The sequence below is a fragment of the Coregonus lavaretus genome (genome assembly GCF_964263955.1).
Source record: "Coregonus lavaretus genome assembly, chromosome: 32".
Lineage (NCBI taxonomy): Eukaryota > Metazoa > Chordata > Actinopteri > Salmoniformes > Salmonidae > Coregonus > Coregonus lavaretus.
Window position 1 is genome coordinate 12,514,480 of NC_140019.1, and position 18,893 is coordinate 12,533,372.

The 18,893-nt window shown below is 41.8% G+C and overlaps 1 protein-coding gene across 2 annotated transcripts in view; it reads right to left on the reverse strand.

Annotated features, from left to right (window-relative positions):
• The window catches only part of LOC311107446 (nuclear factor NF-kappa-B p105 subunit-like), a 35,483-nt gene extending 16,590 nt beyond the window's left edge, over positions 1–18,893 (reverse strand). Inside the window, exons 1-5 of one of the 2 annotated variants that reach the window (XM_084149939.1) lie at positions 18,622–18,893; positions 18,073–18,113; positions 11,705–11,777; positions 8,438–8,478; positions 8,220–8,318 (exon numbers count right to left, since the gene is read on the reverse strand). In XM_084149939.1, coding sequence (XP_084006065.1) covers positions 8,220–8,318; positions 8,438–8,478; positions 11,705–11,777; positions 18,073–18,108 — 249 coding nt within the window. In that variant the 5' untranslated portion in view covers positions 18,109–18,113; positions 18,622–18,893. Of the gene's footprint in view, positions 1–8,219; positions 8,319–8,437; positions 8,479–11,704; positions 11,778–18,072; positions 18,132–18,621 lie in introns of both variants that reach the window. The other variant, XM_084149940.1, reaches the window with a different exon arrangement.

Sequence of the window (18,893 nt, forward strand, 5' to 3'; positions counted from 1 at the left end):
TGGTCGGATTCGCGTTTATCGTCGAAGGAATGAGCCTTACACCAAGGCCTGTACTCTGGAGCGGGATCGATTTGGAGGTGGAGGGTCCGTCATGGTCTGGGGCGGTGTGTCACAGCATCATCGGACTGAGCTTGTTGTCATTGCAGGCAATCGCAACGCTGTGCGTTAGAGGGAAGACATCCTCCTCCCTCATGTGGTACCCCTCCTGCAGGCTCATCCTGACATGACCGTCCAGTATGACAATGCCACCAGCCATACTGCTCGTTCTGTGCGTGATTTCCTGCAAGACAGGAATGTCAGTGTTCTGCCATGGCCAGCGAAGAGCCCGGATCTCAATCCCATTGAGCATGTCTGGGACCTGTTGGATCGGAGGGTGAGGGCTAGGGCCAGTTCCCCCAGTAATGTCCGGGAAATTGCAGGTGCCTTGGTGGAAGAGTGGGGTAACATCTCACAGCAAGAACTGGCAAATCTGGTGCAATCCATGAGGAGGAGAGGCACTGCAGTACTTAATGAAGCTGGTGTCCACACCAGATACTGACCATTACTTTTGATTTTGACCCCCCCTTTGTTCAGGGACACATTATTCAATTTCTGTTAGTCACATGTCTGTGGAACTTGTTATGTTCATACAAATATTTACACACGTTAAGTTTGCTGAAAATAAACGCAGTAGACAGTGAGAGGACGTTTCTTTTTTTGCTGAGTTTAGTATGGTGGTGTTTTGTGAAAAGAAAGAAATCTTGTAAAGTCTAAAATGTGCTCTCTGGTTTATTGGCTCTTAGCCTGTGTAACTAGTTCAGTCATAACGACTTGACTGATTGGCTGACTGACAGGCTCAGTTAGGAGCTTGAGTGCTACTGTCTCTTTGTGCTTTGTTTGTCATGTGGTTACTCAGACACTTTCACTAGGGGGAAAATTAGTCACTTTTGCATCAACAACACACATCATTCAAAATTCCCAGTCGAAATGGTAAACAATTTCTGAGTGATGAGTCAACCAAATGAGGTTAGTAACACACTTTCTCTAGGGGGAAAATGTGTCACTCTTGCGTTGACAAAACACACGTATACAATCACACAAACACACAGCATTCAAAACAGTGGAAAATGCCAGTCCAAATGGTAATCCATTTCTGAGTGATGAATCAACCAAATGAATACATGAAGGAAATGCTGGATGAAAACACTTTTACACATGGCTCAGATTTTGATAAACAGGGTTACATGCTGACCACACTGCCTGTGTTGCGTGGGCGAGCGTTGCAAAATTAATGTATACATACAGTGGGGAGAACAAGTATTTGATAACCTGCAAAATCGGCAGTGTTTCCTACTTACAAAGCATGTAGAGGTCTGTAATTTTTTATCATAGGTACACTGTGAGAGACGGAATCTAAAACAAAAATCCAGAAAATCACATTGTATGATTTTTAAGTAATTAATTTGCATTTTATTGCATGACATAAGTATTTGATACATCAGAAAAGCAGAAAATATTTGGTACAGAAACCTTTGTTTGCAATTACAGAGATCATACGTTTCCTGTAGGTCTTGACCAAGTTTGCACACACTACAGCAGGGATTTTGGCCCACTCCTCCATACAGGGATGGTGTTCTTGGGGTTGTACTCATCCTTCTTCCTCCAAACACGGCGAGTGGAGTTTAGACCAAAAAGCTATATTTTTGTCTCATCAGACCACATGACCTTCTCCCATTCCTCCTCTGGATCATCCAGATGGTCATTGGCAAACTTCAGACGGGCCTGGACATGTGCTGGCTTGAGCAGGGGGACCTTGCGTGCGCTGCAGGATTTTAATCCATGACGGCGTAGTGTGTTACTAATGGTTTTCTTTGAGACTGTGGTCCCAGCTCTCTTCAGGTCATTGACCAGGTCCTGCCGTGTAGTTCTGGGCTGATCCCTCACCTTCCTCATGATCATTGATGCCCCACGAGTTGAGATCTTGCATTGAGCCCCAGACCGAGGGTGATTGACCATCATCTTGAACTTCTTCCATTTTCTAATAATTGCGCCAACAGCTGTTGCCTTCTCACCAAGCTGCTTGCCTATTGTCCTGTAGCCCATCCCAGCCTTGTGCAGGTCTACAATTTTATCCATGATGTCCTTACACAGCTCTCTGGTCTTGGCCATTGTGGAGAGGTTGGAGTCTGTTTGATTGAGTGTGTGGACAGGTGTCTTTTATACAGGTAACGAGTTCAAACAGGTGCAGTTAATACAGGTAATGAGTGGAGGACAGGAGGGCTTCTTAAAGAAAAACTAACAGGTCTGTGAGAGCCGGAATTCTTACTGGTTGGTAGGTGATCAAATACTTATGTCATGCAATAAAATGCAAATTAATTACTTAGAAATCATACAATGTGATTTTCTGGATTTGATACACTGCCGATTTTGCAGGTTTTCCTACTTACAAAGCATGTAAAGGTCTGTAATTTTTATCATAGGTACACTTCAATTATGAGAGACGGAATCTAAAACAAAAATCCAGAAATAAAATGCAAATTAATTACTTAAATCATACAATGTGATTTTCTGGATTTTTGTTTTAGATTCCGTCTCTCACAGTTGAAGTGTACCTATGATAAAAATTACAGACCTCTACATGCTTTGTAAGTAGGAAAACCTGCAAAATCGACAGTGTATCAAATACTTGTTCTCCCCACTGTACATGTTATTCAATCATTTCATCCAAAAGTTGCCAGAAACTAAACTAGAACATGGTTCTATTTTAGACACTTGACGCGCTGCAAGTCCCGCCTCTCCCATCTCCTCATTGGTTTTTAGGAGCATATACCCACGTGGGTGATTGAAAGATGAACGAGGTCCACACTCCAGTCGGTTGCTGTAATGCACCTGAAAGTTGGTTGCCAACCTCCATATAAAATCCACAGAGAAGGCTGAACTAGGAGCGATTACCAGAAACTAACTAGGTTTCCCCTTTTATCTGTGGATTAATTGTCGGAGTAGAGAACACACGATATTGTGTGACTCCAAAATTGGTAAAAATTCTACAAAGATCCAGCAAACAAAAGGCCCTTGTACATTTCAGGTAAAATAACAACCAAATGTCTATATCCCAGGACAAATTACCTAGCAACAGCAAGCTAGCTAGCTAAATGTCCATGAATGTTTCATGTGTGTTGCGACCTGTCCCCAAATGAATATAGTTGGTTCAGAGTTCGTTTTGATATTTCAACCTGCTTGTCCTGTCTGGTGGGGATAGAAAAACTCAACATGCGCACGAGCGGAGCCAGTTTGGTCATCATGTTAGGGCAGGGTTCCATCCTGCAACCATTTGACTTGGCAATGCGACACACTATTTTTTATTGGTCGCAAGGGTGCCAGTGAATTTTTTGACGTGGTTACGTTCGTTTTTTTATTTTATCATCATGATTTATTCAAACAGTAATGTGCAATTGACCAAAAATAAACCAACTTTCTTCAGAGGCGACAATGGCATGGGAATGCCCATGTCTGTGTGTGTCAGTGCTCGACATACAGGGAGGTTTTTGAAACCCTCTGGGCCAGTCGATCAGACATTGGAAAATCTGACATTTTCCTCTAGTCTCGTTGGTCCTTGAAAAGTCATTGAAGTTGGCAGCCGATTTAGAAGTTCTACTGTTTCAATATAATATTCAGTGATTTCATTTCTGATCAGGGCATGCTAATTTAAAAGATGGCTAGTCATTATTAGCCTGGTGCTGTATGAAATGCAGGCACATTATGGGACACAGGCCAGGTCATTATCAATTCTAAAATAAATTATTTTAAAAATTGGTGCGACCAAATCGTGTGCTGGTGCCACCAACTAAAAAAAGTTAGTAGCACCAGTGCCACCTGTGGAAAAAGTTAGTGTAGAACCCCGGGTTAGGGTAGGTTGGGAATCTCAGTCCTTTTTCATGTGACCAGAGCTATTTTCAAACAATTATAAAATGTCAAGTTTTTCCACAACTTCAACTAAAGATCCCATCCTTTCAAAACCCCTCAGGGAAAACCCCTCCGCTTATCAGTCACCCATTCTTCACAGAAAAGAGAATGTGCATTTCTCTTCAGATGAATTACTTTCTATGACACATAAACTAATGTCTCACAGCGTTCTGTTCAAACTAACAGGAAGCCAACATAGATCCAACAATAGTGTAAACAACATGCTTGAACTGTCAAAGTCTGATAACATGAATTTAATGCAGCAACAATGATGCATCACATAAATTATTAACTGGGAGTGACTGATGCTTATGGATATCAACACATGTAATGGACACAGGGAAAGGTAAAAGTATGCCATCTAACCACTTTGAAATCTTACACATTCTTCCTTGACAAAATGAATACTGCACTGTAGACTAATGCCTTACATTTAGCATTTTAGTCATTTAGCAGACGCTCTTATCCAGAGCGACTTAGTTAGTGAGTGCATTCATTTTCATACTGGCCCCCGGTGGGAATCGAACCCACAACCCTGGCGTTGCAAGCGCCATGCTTGGTTCTCCCAGCCAAAATTGGCCTACATACAAAACCAACCACGTTCCAAGAAATAGTACATATGTTAGGCAAAGCAGTCAGAGGGTGAGACTGAAGAACACATTTTGAATTTGCCTACCTAGAAAAGTCTTTAGCCTGCCCTTGAGCTCAAATGTCTCGCCTCAACCCCAGTCTTTAGCCACTGCATTTAAAAGAGAACTCATATCAATGTACTCTGTAACTTTATGTACAGAAGCACAACATAGACAGTGGGCTATATCTGCCTCTACAACCTCTAGAACAGGTTTGAGAGACACCTCTATGTTTTACACTCTGAGGCAGTTGTTTCATGTCGGAGTCTGAGACCGTGGGGGCGAGCTGAAAACACAGTTTCCTGTTGGTGATGCCACTCGACAGTCCCTAGTAATTACCTCTATGACACAGGAGGAAATTCCCAACAGATTTATATACACTCCCCTCCGTATGTATTCGGACAGTGAAGCTAAAATTGTAAATGTGGCCTTATACTCCAGCATTTTGGATTTGAGATTTTAAAAAAATCATATGAGGTGACAGTACAGAATGTCAAAAGAAAGTGAGGGTATTTTTTATACATATCTGTTTTACCATTTAGAAATTATCTAGACCCCCATTTGAAGATGTCATAAGTATTTGGACAGAATTAACTTATAACGTATTAATGTAGTCAAAAGTTTAGTATTTGGTCCCATATTCCTAGCACGCAATGACTACATCAAGCTTGTGACTCTACAAACTTGAATGCATTTGCAGCTTCTTTTGGTTGTGTTTCGGATTATGTTTTGCCCAATAGGAAGAGAATGGTGAATGATGTAGTGTCATTTGGGAGTCACTTTTATTGTAAGTAAGAATATACGTTTTTCTAAACACGTCTATATTATCTGGATGCTACTTCCATGATTATTGATAATCGTGAATTAATTGTGAATGACCCAAAACACAACCAAAACAAACTGCAAATGCATCTAACGAATGTGTAGTCACAAGCTTGATGTAGTCACTAGGGAATATGGGACCAAATACTCAACTTTGTGACTACTTTAATACACACTAAGTGAATTTTGTCCAAATAATTATGACATCTTCAAACTGGGGACTAGATACATAAAGTGCTTTCATTTCTAAACAGTAAAACAGATACAGTATGTATAAAAATACACTCAAATAAAAAAGGTGACATTCTGCACTGTCGCCTCATGTAAAACATTTGATCTCAAATCCAAAATGTTGGGAGTATAGAAACAAAAAAAAGATCTTACCTTCACTGTCCAAATACATACGGAGTGGAGTGTACATGTCTTTAGACTCATTTTATCTTATTTTGTGCATAATAATATAATAATAATATGCCATTTAGCAGACACTTTTATCCAAAGCGACTTAAAGTCATGTGTGTATACATTTTTACGTATGGGTGGTCCCGGGGTTCGAACCCACTACCCTGGCGTTACAAGCGCCATGCTCTACCAATTTCGCTACAGAGGACCACTAGCCTCTAACAATCATGGGAACAGAACTTAGAGCTTACTGAAGAAATGAAGATAAGATTCCTCTTTCCCCTGACCATTGAAAGACTATCCATTCTCATGTCTAGCTCCAATAAAATATCATTTAAAACCTTTCAGCAAAAAGACCCTCAGGTGTAAAGGTTCAAATGTATTGAAACAAAAGCATGCTCAGAAGATGAGCGGTTGGAGTTAGCGCCTCAACACCAACAGACAGTACCTATTCATACTGCTTGAGGGAAATATTTTGAGGCACAACAAAGGGGGATTTCCCAGAGTACAGACTGAACATAGTTCAAATTGCCTAAAGATACACAAGTATTTGTGGTGTGTGTGTGAGGGGCAAAATTGTGTTACTTGCATGAACAGATTTCTGTCAGGATGGGCATGTAAATGTTAGCTTGAAATACATGCGGAGCTGATCAAATGTTTTTTCATTCACATATGAACAAGATAATTACATCTCAAACACGTGAGACGCTAAATTCATTGGAATCTCATGGGGAATTCCTACTTCCGCTTGTTTAGTTGAAAGATCAAAGGAAGGAAGGAATGAAGGACGGACAGCAGGCCTTTGTATCTATGCCATTATAGCGTCTGTGACAGCATGGGCAGAGCCATTGAGGCAATCTCCATTTTGAAGTAGTACATTTTCTTCTTCACGATTGGCTGATCCTGCCTGGTGACCCGGTTAGACATGACTCCAACAGGGTCACCAGGCAGGATCAGCCAATGAAGTTGGACGTCCCACCCAGTTGACTACATTAAAATGGTGGAAGCCCTCAATTAGAGGCCTTCACGGATCCACCTGTACGCGAATACCCGAATCGAGAATTCTAAATAAACAGGGCCTCCTGAGTGGCACAGCGGTCTAAGGCATCACTACAGACCCAGGTTCGATCCCAGGCTGTGTGTCACAACCGGCCGTGACCGGGAGTCCCATAGGGCGGTGCACAATTGGCCCAGGGTTAGGGGAGGGTTTGAAAGGGGGGGGGGGGGCTTTAATTGGCTCATCGCGCTCTAGCGACTCCTTGTGGCGGGCAGGGCGCCTGCAGGCTGACTTTGGTCGTTAGTTGAACGGTGTTTCCTCCGACACATTGGTGCGGCTGGCTTCCGGGTTAAGCGTGCAGGTGTTAAGGAACGCGGTTTGGCGGGTCAGGTTTAGGAGGATGCATGACTCGTTCCTTCGCCTCTCCCGAGCCCGTTGGGGAATTGCAGCGATGAGACAAGGATATCACGAAAATGGGGAGAAAAAGGGGGGTAAAAAAAAAAAGATTTCTAAATAATGTCACAGGTCTGGGTCGGATCTGATATGTGTAATTTTAACTGACTTGTCCGGAAAGGCCCGTACAGATCCAAACGCGACTGCTGCAGTAGAGAGAGAGAGAGAGACATTTTATCCTTTATGCCGCTGCTCTTGCTTTTCACGAGAGTGGAGCGTGGCACGTGTAGCTTGTTGTTTGCCAATCTTAAGTCATCAAAGTGGCAATAGGCTACAGTCATAGAGCCTCGCTCAGTGTGTGGCACAAGTTAGGCGATATCTAATCAATGGAAAATGGAATTAAAATGACAGAATTAAAAGTTAAAGGAGAAGGATAGGCTACAACGACCAAGAGCCAACAGGTAGGCTACTTAATATTCCGAATGGAGTTGTTATTTGTAACTGTAGGATGAGAAAGCGCATGCACTGCAGTCTCAGTTAGCCTAGCTAGCTAACATTAGCTAGCTTAACTAGCTTCCCCCGGTTTGATGCAGTCAAGACAGGTGCTATGTAATCATATTTTATGATAAATAACCTAGCTATGGCAGCTATTAGTCTACTATAGCGTGAGTTGGCTTGGTTGGTTGCTGTCTCTTCCTACTCAACGTGTCACTCGCTCACACTCACACTTTATCAGCGCCGGTTAATAAAGTAGCTTAAATTACTTTTCTGATGCTTCCCTCACTCGGATCGGACCGGGTCTGCATCCGACCAGGTCTATACGGAACGGGTCTAGTTGTCTTCAGGTCCGTTCGGAACGGGTCTCTAAATGTTTTTATTTTTATTTATGCATATTGGGTCTGGGTGGGAAAGTCCCAGGTCCATTTCGAAACGGGTCCAAAAGGTGAAGACCTCTACCCTCAATGGCGCTGCCCATGCCAATACAGCCTTTTGGGCACTAGAGGCCTCTATCATTCTCTATGGGTGAGACTTACCTTGACCTGGGGATAGGACTTCCTGTTCTTCTCGCTGGAGGCCCCTGGGAGCCCGCCGTGAGAGGGCCCCTCACAGCCATAACGGAACCTGAAGCCCCGCTGGAACAGACATGAATGATACTCAAATAAACAGTTTTTAATATCCCTTTGAAATTTGGTTAAATTTACATAGCCTATGCTGTAACTAAGAGAAGGAGCACACTGAAGGAAAGGGTTACCTGTTTAGGCTGTTCAATGATTTGGAGGTAAGGTCCATCTGCTGTAATTAAGAACAAATAAACAATGGTTTACGTTAGTTTTACAGCAGGACTGGCTCCCCCTCCTCCTACTGTATTGGGTGTGAAGGTTTTTGCTCCAGCTCTGCTCTAACACACCTGATTCTACTAACTAATCAGCGGCCAATGAGGACATTGATTAGCAAAAGCAGGTGTGTTAGAGCAAGGCTGGAACAAAACCCTGAACAACCAGTAGCTCTCTAGGGCCATCCCTCTTCTTAACAAACATCTTGAATTGAGCTGAGGTGCTGTGGTAGAGGATGTATTTTGAATCAGATAAACAAAACTAACAAACAAAAGGTATGGCTTTTTAGGAATGGGGGCCTGGGCTATCTAGTTCCATGTCAACAAAACAATGTTTTGAGTCTTTTACCAAATATGACAAAAACCCTTGTGATAGTCGTCTCATCTTGCTCCTCAAACAATTGTTTGCGGAGCCAGCCTCTTCCCCTTCCTGCCTAATGCAGGGCCTGCTGCCTAAGCCACATCCTCCCACCGATGTAACCTCAATCAACCTTATCTGCCAAATTATACTCGGCATCAGCTCTCTATAGAACAGACGACCTTCATCCGGACATTGAAATTCAACATTTTCCTTCAGCTCTAAGAATGGCGCATTGCCCTCACAGGATGGCTATATCCATACTTGTAAGATTAATGAAGTAATGAGCATCAACATACGAGATTGTGGGGTATGTCCATTCATCAAGACTGCTCTTGAATATGCCATTTGTGGTAAAGAGATGGGTATCCCCCGGAGAAAGTAGTAGTTCCAATATATTCCCATTAGTCTTGCCTAAACAACCACTAGTCTCGCTTAAACCTTGGTTTTAAAACAGCCCCCGAGACAAATGGAGAAGTGAAAGTTAGACAGAAGGAGAAGTAGGCTCATGTCTACATTAGAACTCTGTAATATCATGACATCATGAAACTGAGTTATTTTTTAACTACCTTTTCATAAAAAGGTGGTGGCGAGGAAGAGCTTACTCTTGACCATGAAAGCGCTCTCCAATTTTAGGCTACCACTGGCATTCATGAAATTACATCTTTAGATATACCTATTTAATCTATATTTTGGAAAAATACCTACAGTGCATTCAGAACGTATTCAGACCCCTTCACTTTTTCCATATTTTGTTACGTTACAGCCTTATTCTACAATTGATTAAATTGGGGGGGCTTTCTAATCAATCTACACACTATACCCTATAATGACAAAGCAAAAACAGGTTTTTAGAAATGTCTAGGAGACTCGAAATTGAGCTCAGGTGCATCCTGTTTCCATTGATCATCCTTGAGATGTTTCTACAACTTAATTGGAGTCCACCTGTTGTAAATTCAATTGATTGGACATGATTTGGAAAGGCACACACCTGTCTATATAAGGTCCCACAGTTTACAATGCATGTCAGAGCAAAAACCAAGCCATGAGGTTGAAGGAATCCGTAGAGCTCAGAGACAGGATCGTGTCGAGGCACAGATCTGGGGAAGGGTACCTAAACATTTTTGCAGCATTGAAGGTCCCCAAAAACACAGTGGCCTCCATCATTCTTCAATGGAAGAAGTTTGGAACCACCAAGACTCTTCCTAGAGCTGGCCACCCGGCCTAACTGAGCAAATCAGGGGATAGGGCCTTGGTCAGGGAGGTGACCAAGAACCCGTTGGATCACTCTGACAGCGCTCCAGAGTTCCTCTGTGGAGATGGGAGAACCTTCTAGAAAAGACAACCATTTCTGCAGCACTCCACCAATCAGGCCTTTATGGTAGAGTGGGCAGACCGAAGCCACTCCTCAGTAAAAGGAACATGACAGCCCGCTTGGAGTTTGCCAAAGGACTCTCAGACCATGAGAAACAAGATTATCTGGTCTGATGAAACCAAGAATGAACTCTTTGGCCTGAATGCCAAGCGTCACATCTGGAGGAAACCAGGCACCGCTCATCACCTAGCCAATACCATCCCTACGGTGAAGCATGGTGGTGGTGGTGGGGATGTTTTTCAGCGGCAGGGACTGGGAGACTAGTCAGGATCGAGGGTAAGATGAACGGAGCAAAGTACTGAGAGATCCTTGATGAAAACCTGCTCCAGAGTGCTCAGGACCTCAGACTGGGGCGAAGGTTCACCTTCCAACGGGACAACGAACCTAAGCACACAGCCAAGACAACGCAGGAGTGGCTTCGGGACATGTCTCAATGTCCTTTAGTGGCCCAGCCAGAGCCCGGACTTGAACCCGATCAAACATCTATGGAGAGACCTGACAATAGCTGTGCAGCGTTGCTCCCCATCCAACCTGACAGAAGAATGGGAGAAACTCCCCAAATACAGGTGTGCCAAGCTTGTAGCGTCATACCCAAGAAGAATTGAGGCTGTAATCGCTGCCAAGATGCTTCAACAAAGTACTGAGTAAAGGGTCTGAATACTTATGTAAATGTGAGATTTCTTATTTATTTATTTTATTTATATAAATTTGCTACAATTTCTAAAAACCTGTTTTTGCTTTGTCATTATGGGGTATTGTGTGTAGATTGATTAAGAAAAAACAAACAATTTAATCCATTTTAGAATAAGGCTATAAACGTAACAAAAGGTATAGAAAGTCAAGGGTCTGAATACTTTACGAATGCACTGTATACACATATACACACACTGTATACCATTGATGCAATTTCAATGTTGTTTGAGTTGCATTGTGTATCACCAAATTTGCTTGAGAATATTTTACTGCAACACTTCTCACAGCATCCAAGTTGCTTGACATAGGCGTTTCAAAGAGCTGTCAGTCAAGACAAGCTCAATAATATAAGCTCCCCACCCACTCAGCCAGTCTTTTCAAACTTCCTGGTAGTTAGCCATGAGAGAAAAAGTACTTTTCAGAATGACTGTTCAGTACCTTTAATGGGGTTTCTTTAAATCAAAATCAAATTGTATTGGTCACATACACGTGTTTAGCAGATGTTATTGCGGGTGTAGAAAAATGCTTTTGTTTCTAGCTCCGAGAGTGCTGTATATCTAACAAGTAATATCTAACAATTTCACAACATATACCTAATACACACAAATCTAAGTAAAGTAATAGAATTAAGAATATATTAATACATATATGGATGAGCAATGTTTATATAAAAGGGGTTTATATAAAGGGGTTTATTTAAAGGGGTTTATAGGCCAGATAAAAGATTATGCTGTGCCATGAAGTCATTCCTTCTTCTTACCTGTCCGGAGTGAGTTGGTGAGTGACATGGGAGGGAAATTCAGAGGATCCCATAGTGGCTCTATGTCAAAGTACTACAAGAAAAGAAAACAAGAGAGGACAAGGTTATTGACATCTTTTTTCACTGACAAATGTAGGGGTACAACTAGCATCTATGAAAGAAACACAGGCAAACCTGTCAGATGAAGTTACAGTGCCTTCAGAAAGTATTCACACCCCTCAACTTTTTCCACATTTTGTTGTTTTACAGCCTGAATTTAAAATGGATTACATTTAGATTTTGTGTCACTGATCTACACACAATACCCCGTGGAATTATGTTTTTAGAAATGTTTACAAATTAATTTTAAATTAAATGCCTTGAGTCAATAAGTATTCAACCCTTTTGTTATGGCAAGCCTAAATAAGTTCAGGAGTAAAAAGTTGCTTAACAAGTCACATAATAAATTGCATGGACTCACTCTGTGTGCAATAATAGTGTTTAACATTATTTTTAAATGACTACCCCATCTCTGTACCCCACACATACAATTCTCTGTTAGGTCCCTAAGTCGTGCAGTGAATTTCAAGCACAGATTTAACCACAAAGAGTAATTGAACACTGGTCACTTTAATACTGTTTTACCCACTTCATATGTACAGTTGAAGTCGGAAGTTTACATACACCTTAGCCAAATACATTTAAACTCAGTTTTTCACAATTCCTGACATTTAATCCTAGTAAACATTCCCTGTCTTAGGTCAGTTAGGATCACCACTTTATTTTAAGAATGTGAAATGTCAGAATAATAGTAGAGAGAATGATTTATTTCAGCTTTTATTTCTTTCATCACATTCCCAGTGGGTCAGAAGTTTACATACACTCAATTAGTATTTGGTAGCATTGCCTTTAAATTATTTAACTTGGGTCAAACGTTTTGGGTAGCATTCCACAAGCTTCCCACAATAAATTGGGTGAATTTTGGCCCATTCCTCCTGACGGAGCTGGTGTAACTGAGTCAGGTTTGTAGGCCTCCTTGCACGCACACGCTTTTTCAGTTCTGCCCACACATTTTCTATAGGATTGAGGTCAGGGCTTTGTGATGGCCACTCCAATACCATGACTTTGCTGTCCTTAAGCCATTTTGCCACAACTTTGGAAGTATGCTTGGGGTCATTGTCCATTTGGAAGACCCATTTGCGACCAAGCTTTAACTTCCTGACTGATGTCTTGAGATGTTGCTTCAATATATCCACATAATATTCCTTCCTCATGATGCCATCTATTTTGTGAAGTGCACCAGTCCCTCCTGCAGCAAAGCACCCCCACAGCATGATGCTGCCACCCCCGTGCTTCACGGTTGGGATGGTGTTCTTCAGCTTGCAAGTCACCTCTTTTTCCTCCAAACATAACGATGGTCATTATGGCCAAACAGTTCTATTTTTGTTTCATCAGACCAGAGGACATTTCTCCAAAAAGTATGATCCTTGTCCCCATGTGCAGTTGCAAACCGTAGTCTGGATTTTTTATGGCGGTTTTGGAGCAGTGGCTTCTTCCTTGCTGAGTGGCCTTTTAGGTTATGTCGATATAGGACTTGTTTTACTGTGGATATAGATACTTTTGTACCCGTTTCCTCCAGCATCTTCACAAGGTCCTTTGCTGTTGTTCTGGGATTGATTTTCACTTTTCGCACCAAAGTACGTTCATCTCTAGGAGACAGAATGCGTCTCCTTCCTGAGCGGTATGACGGCTGCGTGGTCCCATGGTGTTTATACTTGCATACTATTGTTTGTACAGATGAACGTGGTACCTTCAGACGTTTGGAAATTGCTCCCAAGGATGAACCAGACTTGAGGAGGTCTACTATTTTTTTCTGAGGTCTTGGCTGATTTCTTTGGATTTTCCCATGATGTCAAGCAAAGAGCTACAGAGTTTGAAGGTAGGTCTTGAAATACATCCACAGGTACACCTCCAATTGATTCAAATGATGTCAATTAGCCTATCAGAAGCTTCTAAAACCATGAAATCATTTTCTGGAATTTTCCAAGCTGTTTAAAAAGGCACAGTAAACTTAGTGTATGTAAACTTCTGACCCACTGGAATTGTGATATAGTGAATTATACGTGAAATAATCTGTCTGTAAACAATTGTTGGAAAAATGACTTGCGCAAAGTAGAAATTTGTGGAGTGGTTGAAAAACGAGTTTAATGACGCCAACCTAAGTGTATGTAAACTTCCGACTTCAACTGTATACACTGGGTACACACCTTTTCTATTCATTTACTATGCATATTGTCTATACACACCATCATATACAGTACTATGAAAAAGTATTTTCCCCCTTTCTAATTTTCTCTACTTTTGCATATTTGTGATACTGAATATTATCAGATCTTCAACCAAAACCTAATATTAGATAAAGGGAACATAAGTGAACAAATAACACAACAATTACATATTTATTTCATAAACAAAGTTATGCAACACCCAATTCCCCTGTGTGAAAAAGTAATTGCCCCATTACACTCAATAACTGGTTGTGCCACCTTTAGCTGCAATGACTCCAACCAAATGCTTTCTGTAGTTGTTGATCAGTCTCTCACGTCGCTGTGGAGGAATTTTGGCCCACTCTTCCATGCAGAACTGCTTTAACTCAGTGACGTGTGGGTTTTCAAGCATGAACTGCTCGTTTCAAGTCCTGCCACAACATCTCAATTGGGATTAGGTCTGGACTTTGACTAGGCCATTCCAAAACTTCCAATTTGTTGCTTTTTAGCAATTTTCATATAGACTTGATTGTGTGTTTTGGATCATTTTGGATATTGTTTTTTTTTTTTAAAGCAGACATTGAATATCGCTTTGAGCATGATGCACTTATTAATTTTACACTTTGGATGGTGTATCAATACATCCAGTCACTACAAAGATACAGGCGCCCTTCCTAAATCAGTTGCCGGAGAGGAAGGAAACCGCTCAGGGATTTCACCATGAGGCCAATCGTGATTTTAAAACAGTTAGAGTTTAATGACTGTGATAGGAGATAACTGAAGATGGATCAACAACATTATATTTACCCCACAATACTAAAATAAATGACAGAGTGAAAAGAAATATTCCAAACCATGCATCCTGTTTGCAATAAAGGCACTAAAGTAATACTGCAAAAAATGTGGCAAAGAAATTAACTTTTTGTTCTGAATACAAAGCGTTATGTTTGGGGCATATCCAATACAACACATCACGGAAGTACCTCCTCATATTTTCAAGAATGGTGGTGGCTGCATCATGTTATGGGTATGCTTGTCATCAGCAAGGACTAGGGAGTTTTTTAGGATTAAAACAAAAGGAATGGAGCTAAGCACAGGCAAAATCTTAGAGGAAAACATACTTAAGTCTGCTTTCCAACAGACACTGGGAGACAAATTCACCTTTCAGCAGGACAATAACCTAAAACACAAGGCTAAATATACACTGGAGTGGCTTACCAAGACAACATTGAATGTTCCTGAGTGGCCTAGTTACAGTTGTGACTTAAAATCGATTTGAAAAACTATTGCAAAACTTGAAAATGGCTGTCTAGCAATGATCAACAACCAACTTGACAGAGCTTGACAATTTTTTAAAAGAATAATTAGCAAATATTGTACAATCCAGGTTTGCAAAGATTTTAGAGACTTACCCAGAAAGACTCACTGCTGTATTTGCTGCCAAAGGTGATTCTAACATGTATTGACTCAGGGGGTTGAATACTTACAGTGCATTCGGAAAGTATTCAGACCCCTTCCCTTTTTCCACATTTGTTACGTTACAGCCTTATTCTAAAATTGATGAAATAAAAATCATCAACACCCCATAATCACAAAGCGAAAACAGGTTTGTAGAAATGTTTGCAAATGTATAAAAAAATAAAATAAAAACTGAAATACAGATCATCCTCGAGATGTTTCCTGTGGTAAATTCAATTGATTGGACATGATTTGGAAAGGCACACACCTGTCTATATAAAGGTCCCACAGTTGACAGTGCATGTCAGAGCAAAAACCAAGCCATGAGGTCGAAGGAATTGACGTAGAGCTCCGAGACAGGATTGTGTCGAAGCACAGATCTGGGGAAGGATACCAAAACATTTCTGCAGCATTGAAGGTCCCCAAGAACACAGTGGCCAGCATTGAAGGAACCACCAAGACTCTTCCTAGAGCTGGCTGCCCGGCCAAACTGAGCAATTGGGGGAGAAGGGCTTGGTCAGGGAGGTGACCAAGAACTTGATGGTCACTATGACAGAGCTCTAGAGTACCTCTGTGGGGATGGGAGAACCTTCCAGAAGGACAACCATCTCTGTAGCACTCCACCAATCAGGCCTTTATGGTAGAGTGGCCAGACGGAAGCCACTCCTCAGTGAAAGGCACATGACAGCCCGCTTGGAGTTTGCCAAAAGGCACCTAAACAAGATTCTCTGGTCTGATGAAACCAAGATTGAACTCTTTGGCCTGAATGGCAAGCGTCACGTCTGGAGGAAACCTGGCATCAACCCCGTGGTGAAGCATGGTGGTGGCAGCATCATGCTGTGGGGATGTTTTTCAGCAGCTGGGACTGGGAGACTAGTCAGGATTGAGGGGGAAATGAACGGCGCAAAGTACAGAGGGATCCTTGATAAAAAAACTGCTACAGAGCGCTCAGGACCTCAGACTGGGGCAAAGGTTCACCTTCCAACAGGACAATGACACTAAGCACACAGCCAATACAACGCAGAAGTGGCTTCGGGTTAAGTCTCTGAATGTCCTTTAGTGGCCCAGCCAGAGCCCGGACTTGAACCCGATCGAACATCTCTGGAGAGACCTGAAAATAGCTGTGCAGCTTTGCTCCCCATCCAACCTGATAGAGCTTGAGAGAATCTGCATAGAAGAATGGGAGAAACTCCCCAAATACAGGTGTGCCAAGCTTGTAGCGTCATACCCAAGAAGACTCAAGGCTGTAATCGCTGCCAAAGTTGCTTCAACAAAGTACTGGGTAAAGGGTCTAACTACTTATGTAAAATGTGATATCAGTTTTTTATTTTTTATGCATTTGCACGTAATTTCTAAAAACCTGTTTTTACTTTGTCATTATGGGGTATTATGTGTAGATTGAAAAACAATTTAATCAATTTTAGAATAAGGCTGTAAAGTAACAAAATGTGGAAAAAGTCAAGGGGTCTGAATACTTTCCGAATGCACTGTATATAATCAAGTTACACTCAGTTGCCTGTTTATTAGGTACACCACCCCGTTCACGAAAATGGTTCGCTCCTACAGACAGTGAATCACGTGTCCGTGGCTTGCTATATAAAGCAGGCAGACAGGCATCCAATTACTGTTCGATTGAATGTTAGAATGGGCAAAACGAGTGACCTAAGCGACTGAGCGTGGTATGATCGTCGGTGCCAGGCGCGACAGTTCCAGTATCTCAGAAACGGCCGGCCTCCTGGGCTTTTTCCGCACGACAGTGTCTAGGGTTTACTGAGAATGGTGCGACAAACAAAAAAACATCCAGTCAGCGGCAGTCCTGTGGGTGAAAACAGCTCGTTGATTTGAGCGGTCGAAGGAGAATGGCAAGAATCGTGCAAGCTAACAGACGGGCCATAAACAGGCAAATAACGGCGCAGTACAACAGTGGGGTGCAGAACGGCATCTCGTAGTGCACAACTCGTGGGTCCTTGTCACGGATGGGCTATTGCAGCAGACACCCACACCGGGTTATTCTTGTTTTTAGCTGACAGGAGTGAAACCCGGTGTGGTTGTCTGCTGCAATAGCCCATCTGTGACAAGGACCCACGAGTTGTGCGTTCCGAGATGCCGTTCTGCACACCACTGTTGTACTGCACTGTTATTTGCCTGTTTGTGGTGGCCCCATCCTGCCTGGTGTCAACGATAGATGCTGGTGACGGTGGTGTAATGGCGTGGGGAATGTTTTCCTGGCACACATTTGGTCCATTGATAACAATTGAGCAACGTTTGAATGCCACACCTTGTAGAATCCATGCCCCAAAGAATTCAGGGTGTTCCCGAGGCAAAGGGGGGCCCAACCAAGTACTAGATGGGTGTATTTGTATTATTTTCCATTAATAAAAAAGAAAAACGTTTTTTTTCTTCCACTTTGACAATTAAATCCATTTTAATCCCACTTTGTAACAACAACATTTTGAAAAAGTCAAGGGGTGTGAATACTTTCTGAAGGCACTGTACATCTTTAGCCACACCTCTACTTTTATAATGATGTTGTTCTTAAGTGTTTTAAAAAATCTATAGATTTCTGCTTCAAACTTTGTGACAAACAATATAGCCTACAATGTATATATGACAAATACAGAGATCCAGTGTAGACATAGCATGGACATGAAACACCTAGCCTACCTGTGGGTGAGCCAGGTAAGCATCCTCTTCTGCCATGGTGTCTGAGAGAAGACAAAGACCTTGAGAAAAGTATTGACTTATAAAACATTCAAGCAGTTTAGTGTACATATGCTTACCGGAATTAAAGATTTAGTGATTTCCTGCATCTGAACCAATTTCAAATGTGCCCTGCTCTCGTGACATTTGGATTTGCTACTGGCATGCTGTGCATAAACCACTTATCTAACAAGCTAGCCAGTTAGCTAACTAAAACACAAGTATCAAAATAAATTAGCTAAAACAGCACTCTCTCTTAAGTCAATTTTTCAAGAGCACCATAGTAACAAAATAAAAGACAAAGCCAACCGTCCGTTTGCTCTGATCTAACTAACTAGCTAGCTTACTAACCAACTTCAGTTTTTTGTTTGTGGCTAGCATGCATATAGCTAGCTAATTTGACAATGAGGAAGTGAACTTGACTAGCTAGCAAAGTTATAACAATAAACTTAAATTGGTTACTTATTATAATTACTCATATAATTAAATTGAAATATTGTAGCCAACACTTACCTAGGTCACATGCGATTCCTACATCCACATGAAAGTTCGACAATTGCAGTCCCAATCCAATCAGAGGAGTCGAGTTTTGCACATTAGTGTGCCATACTTTGGTGAACTGATTTGACCGAATCAAAACAGTGACAGTATCTATCGTCAAACGTTCATATTATACAAAACTTTTAGCTTAATAATTTTGCATCAGTAAACGAGGATGAAATATGTCAGTGCTTGCTGGCAACAAAAGACAGCAACATCCAATTGTTCAGAAACGTGACTTCCCC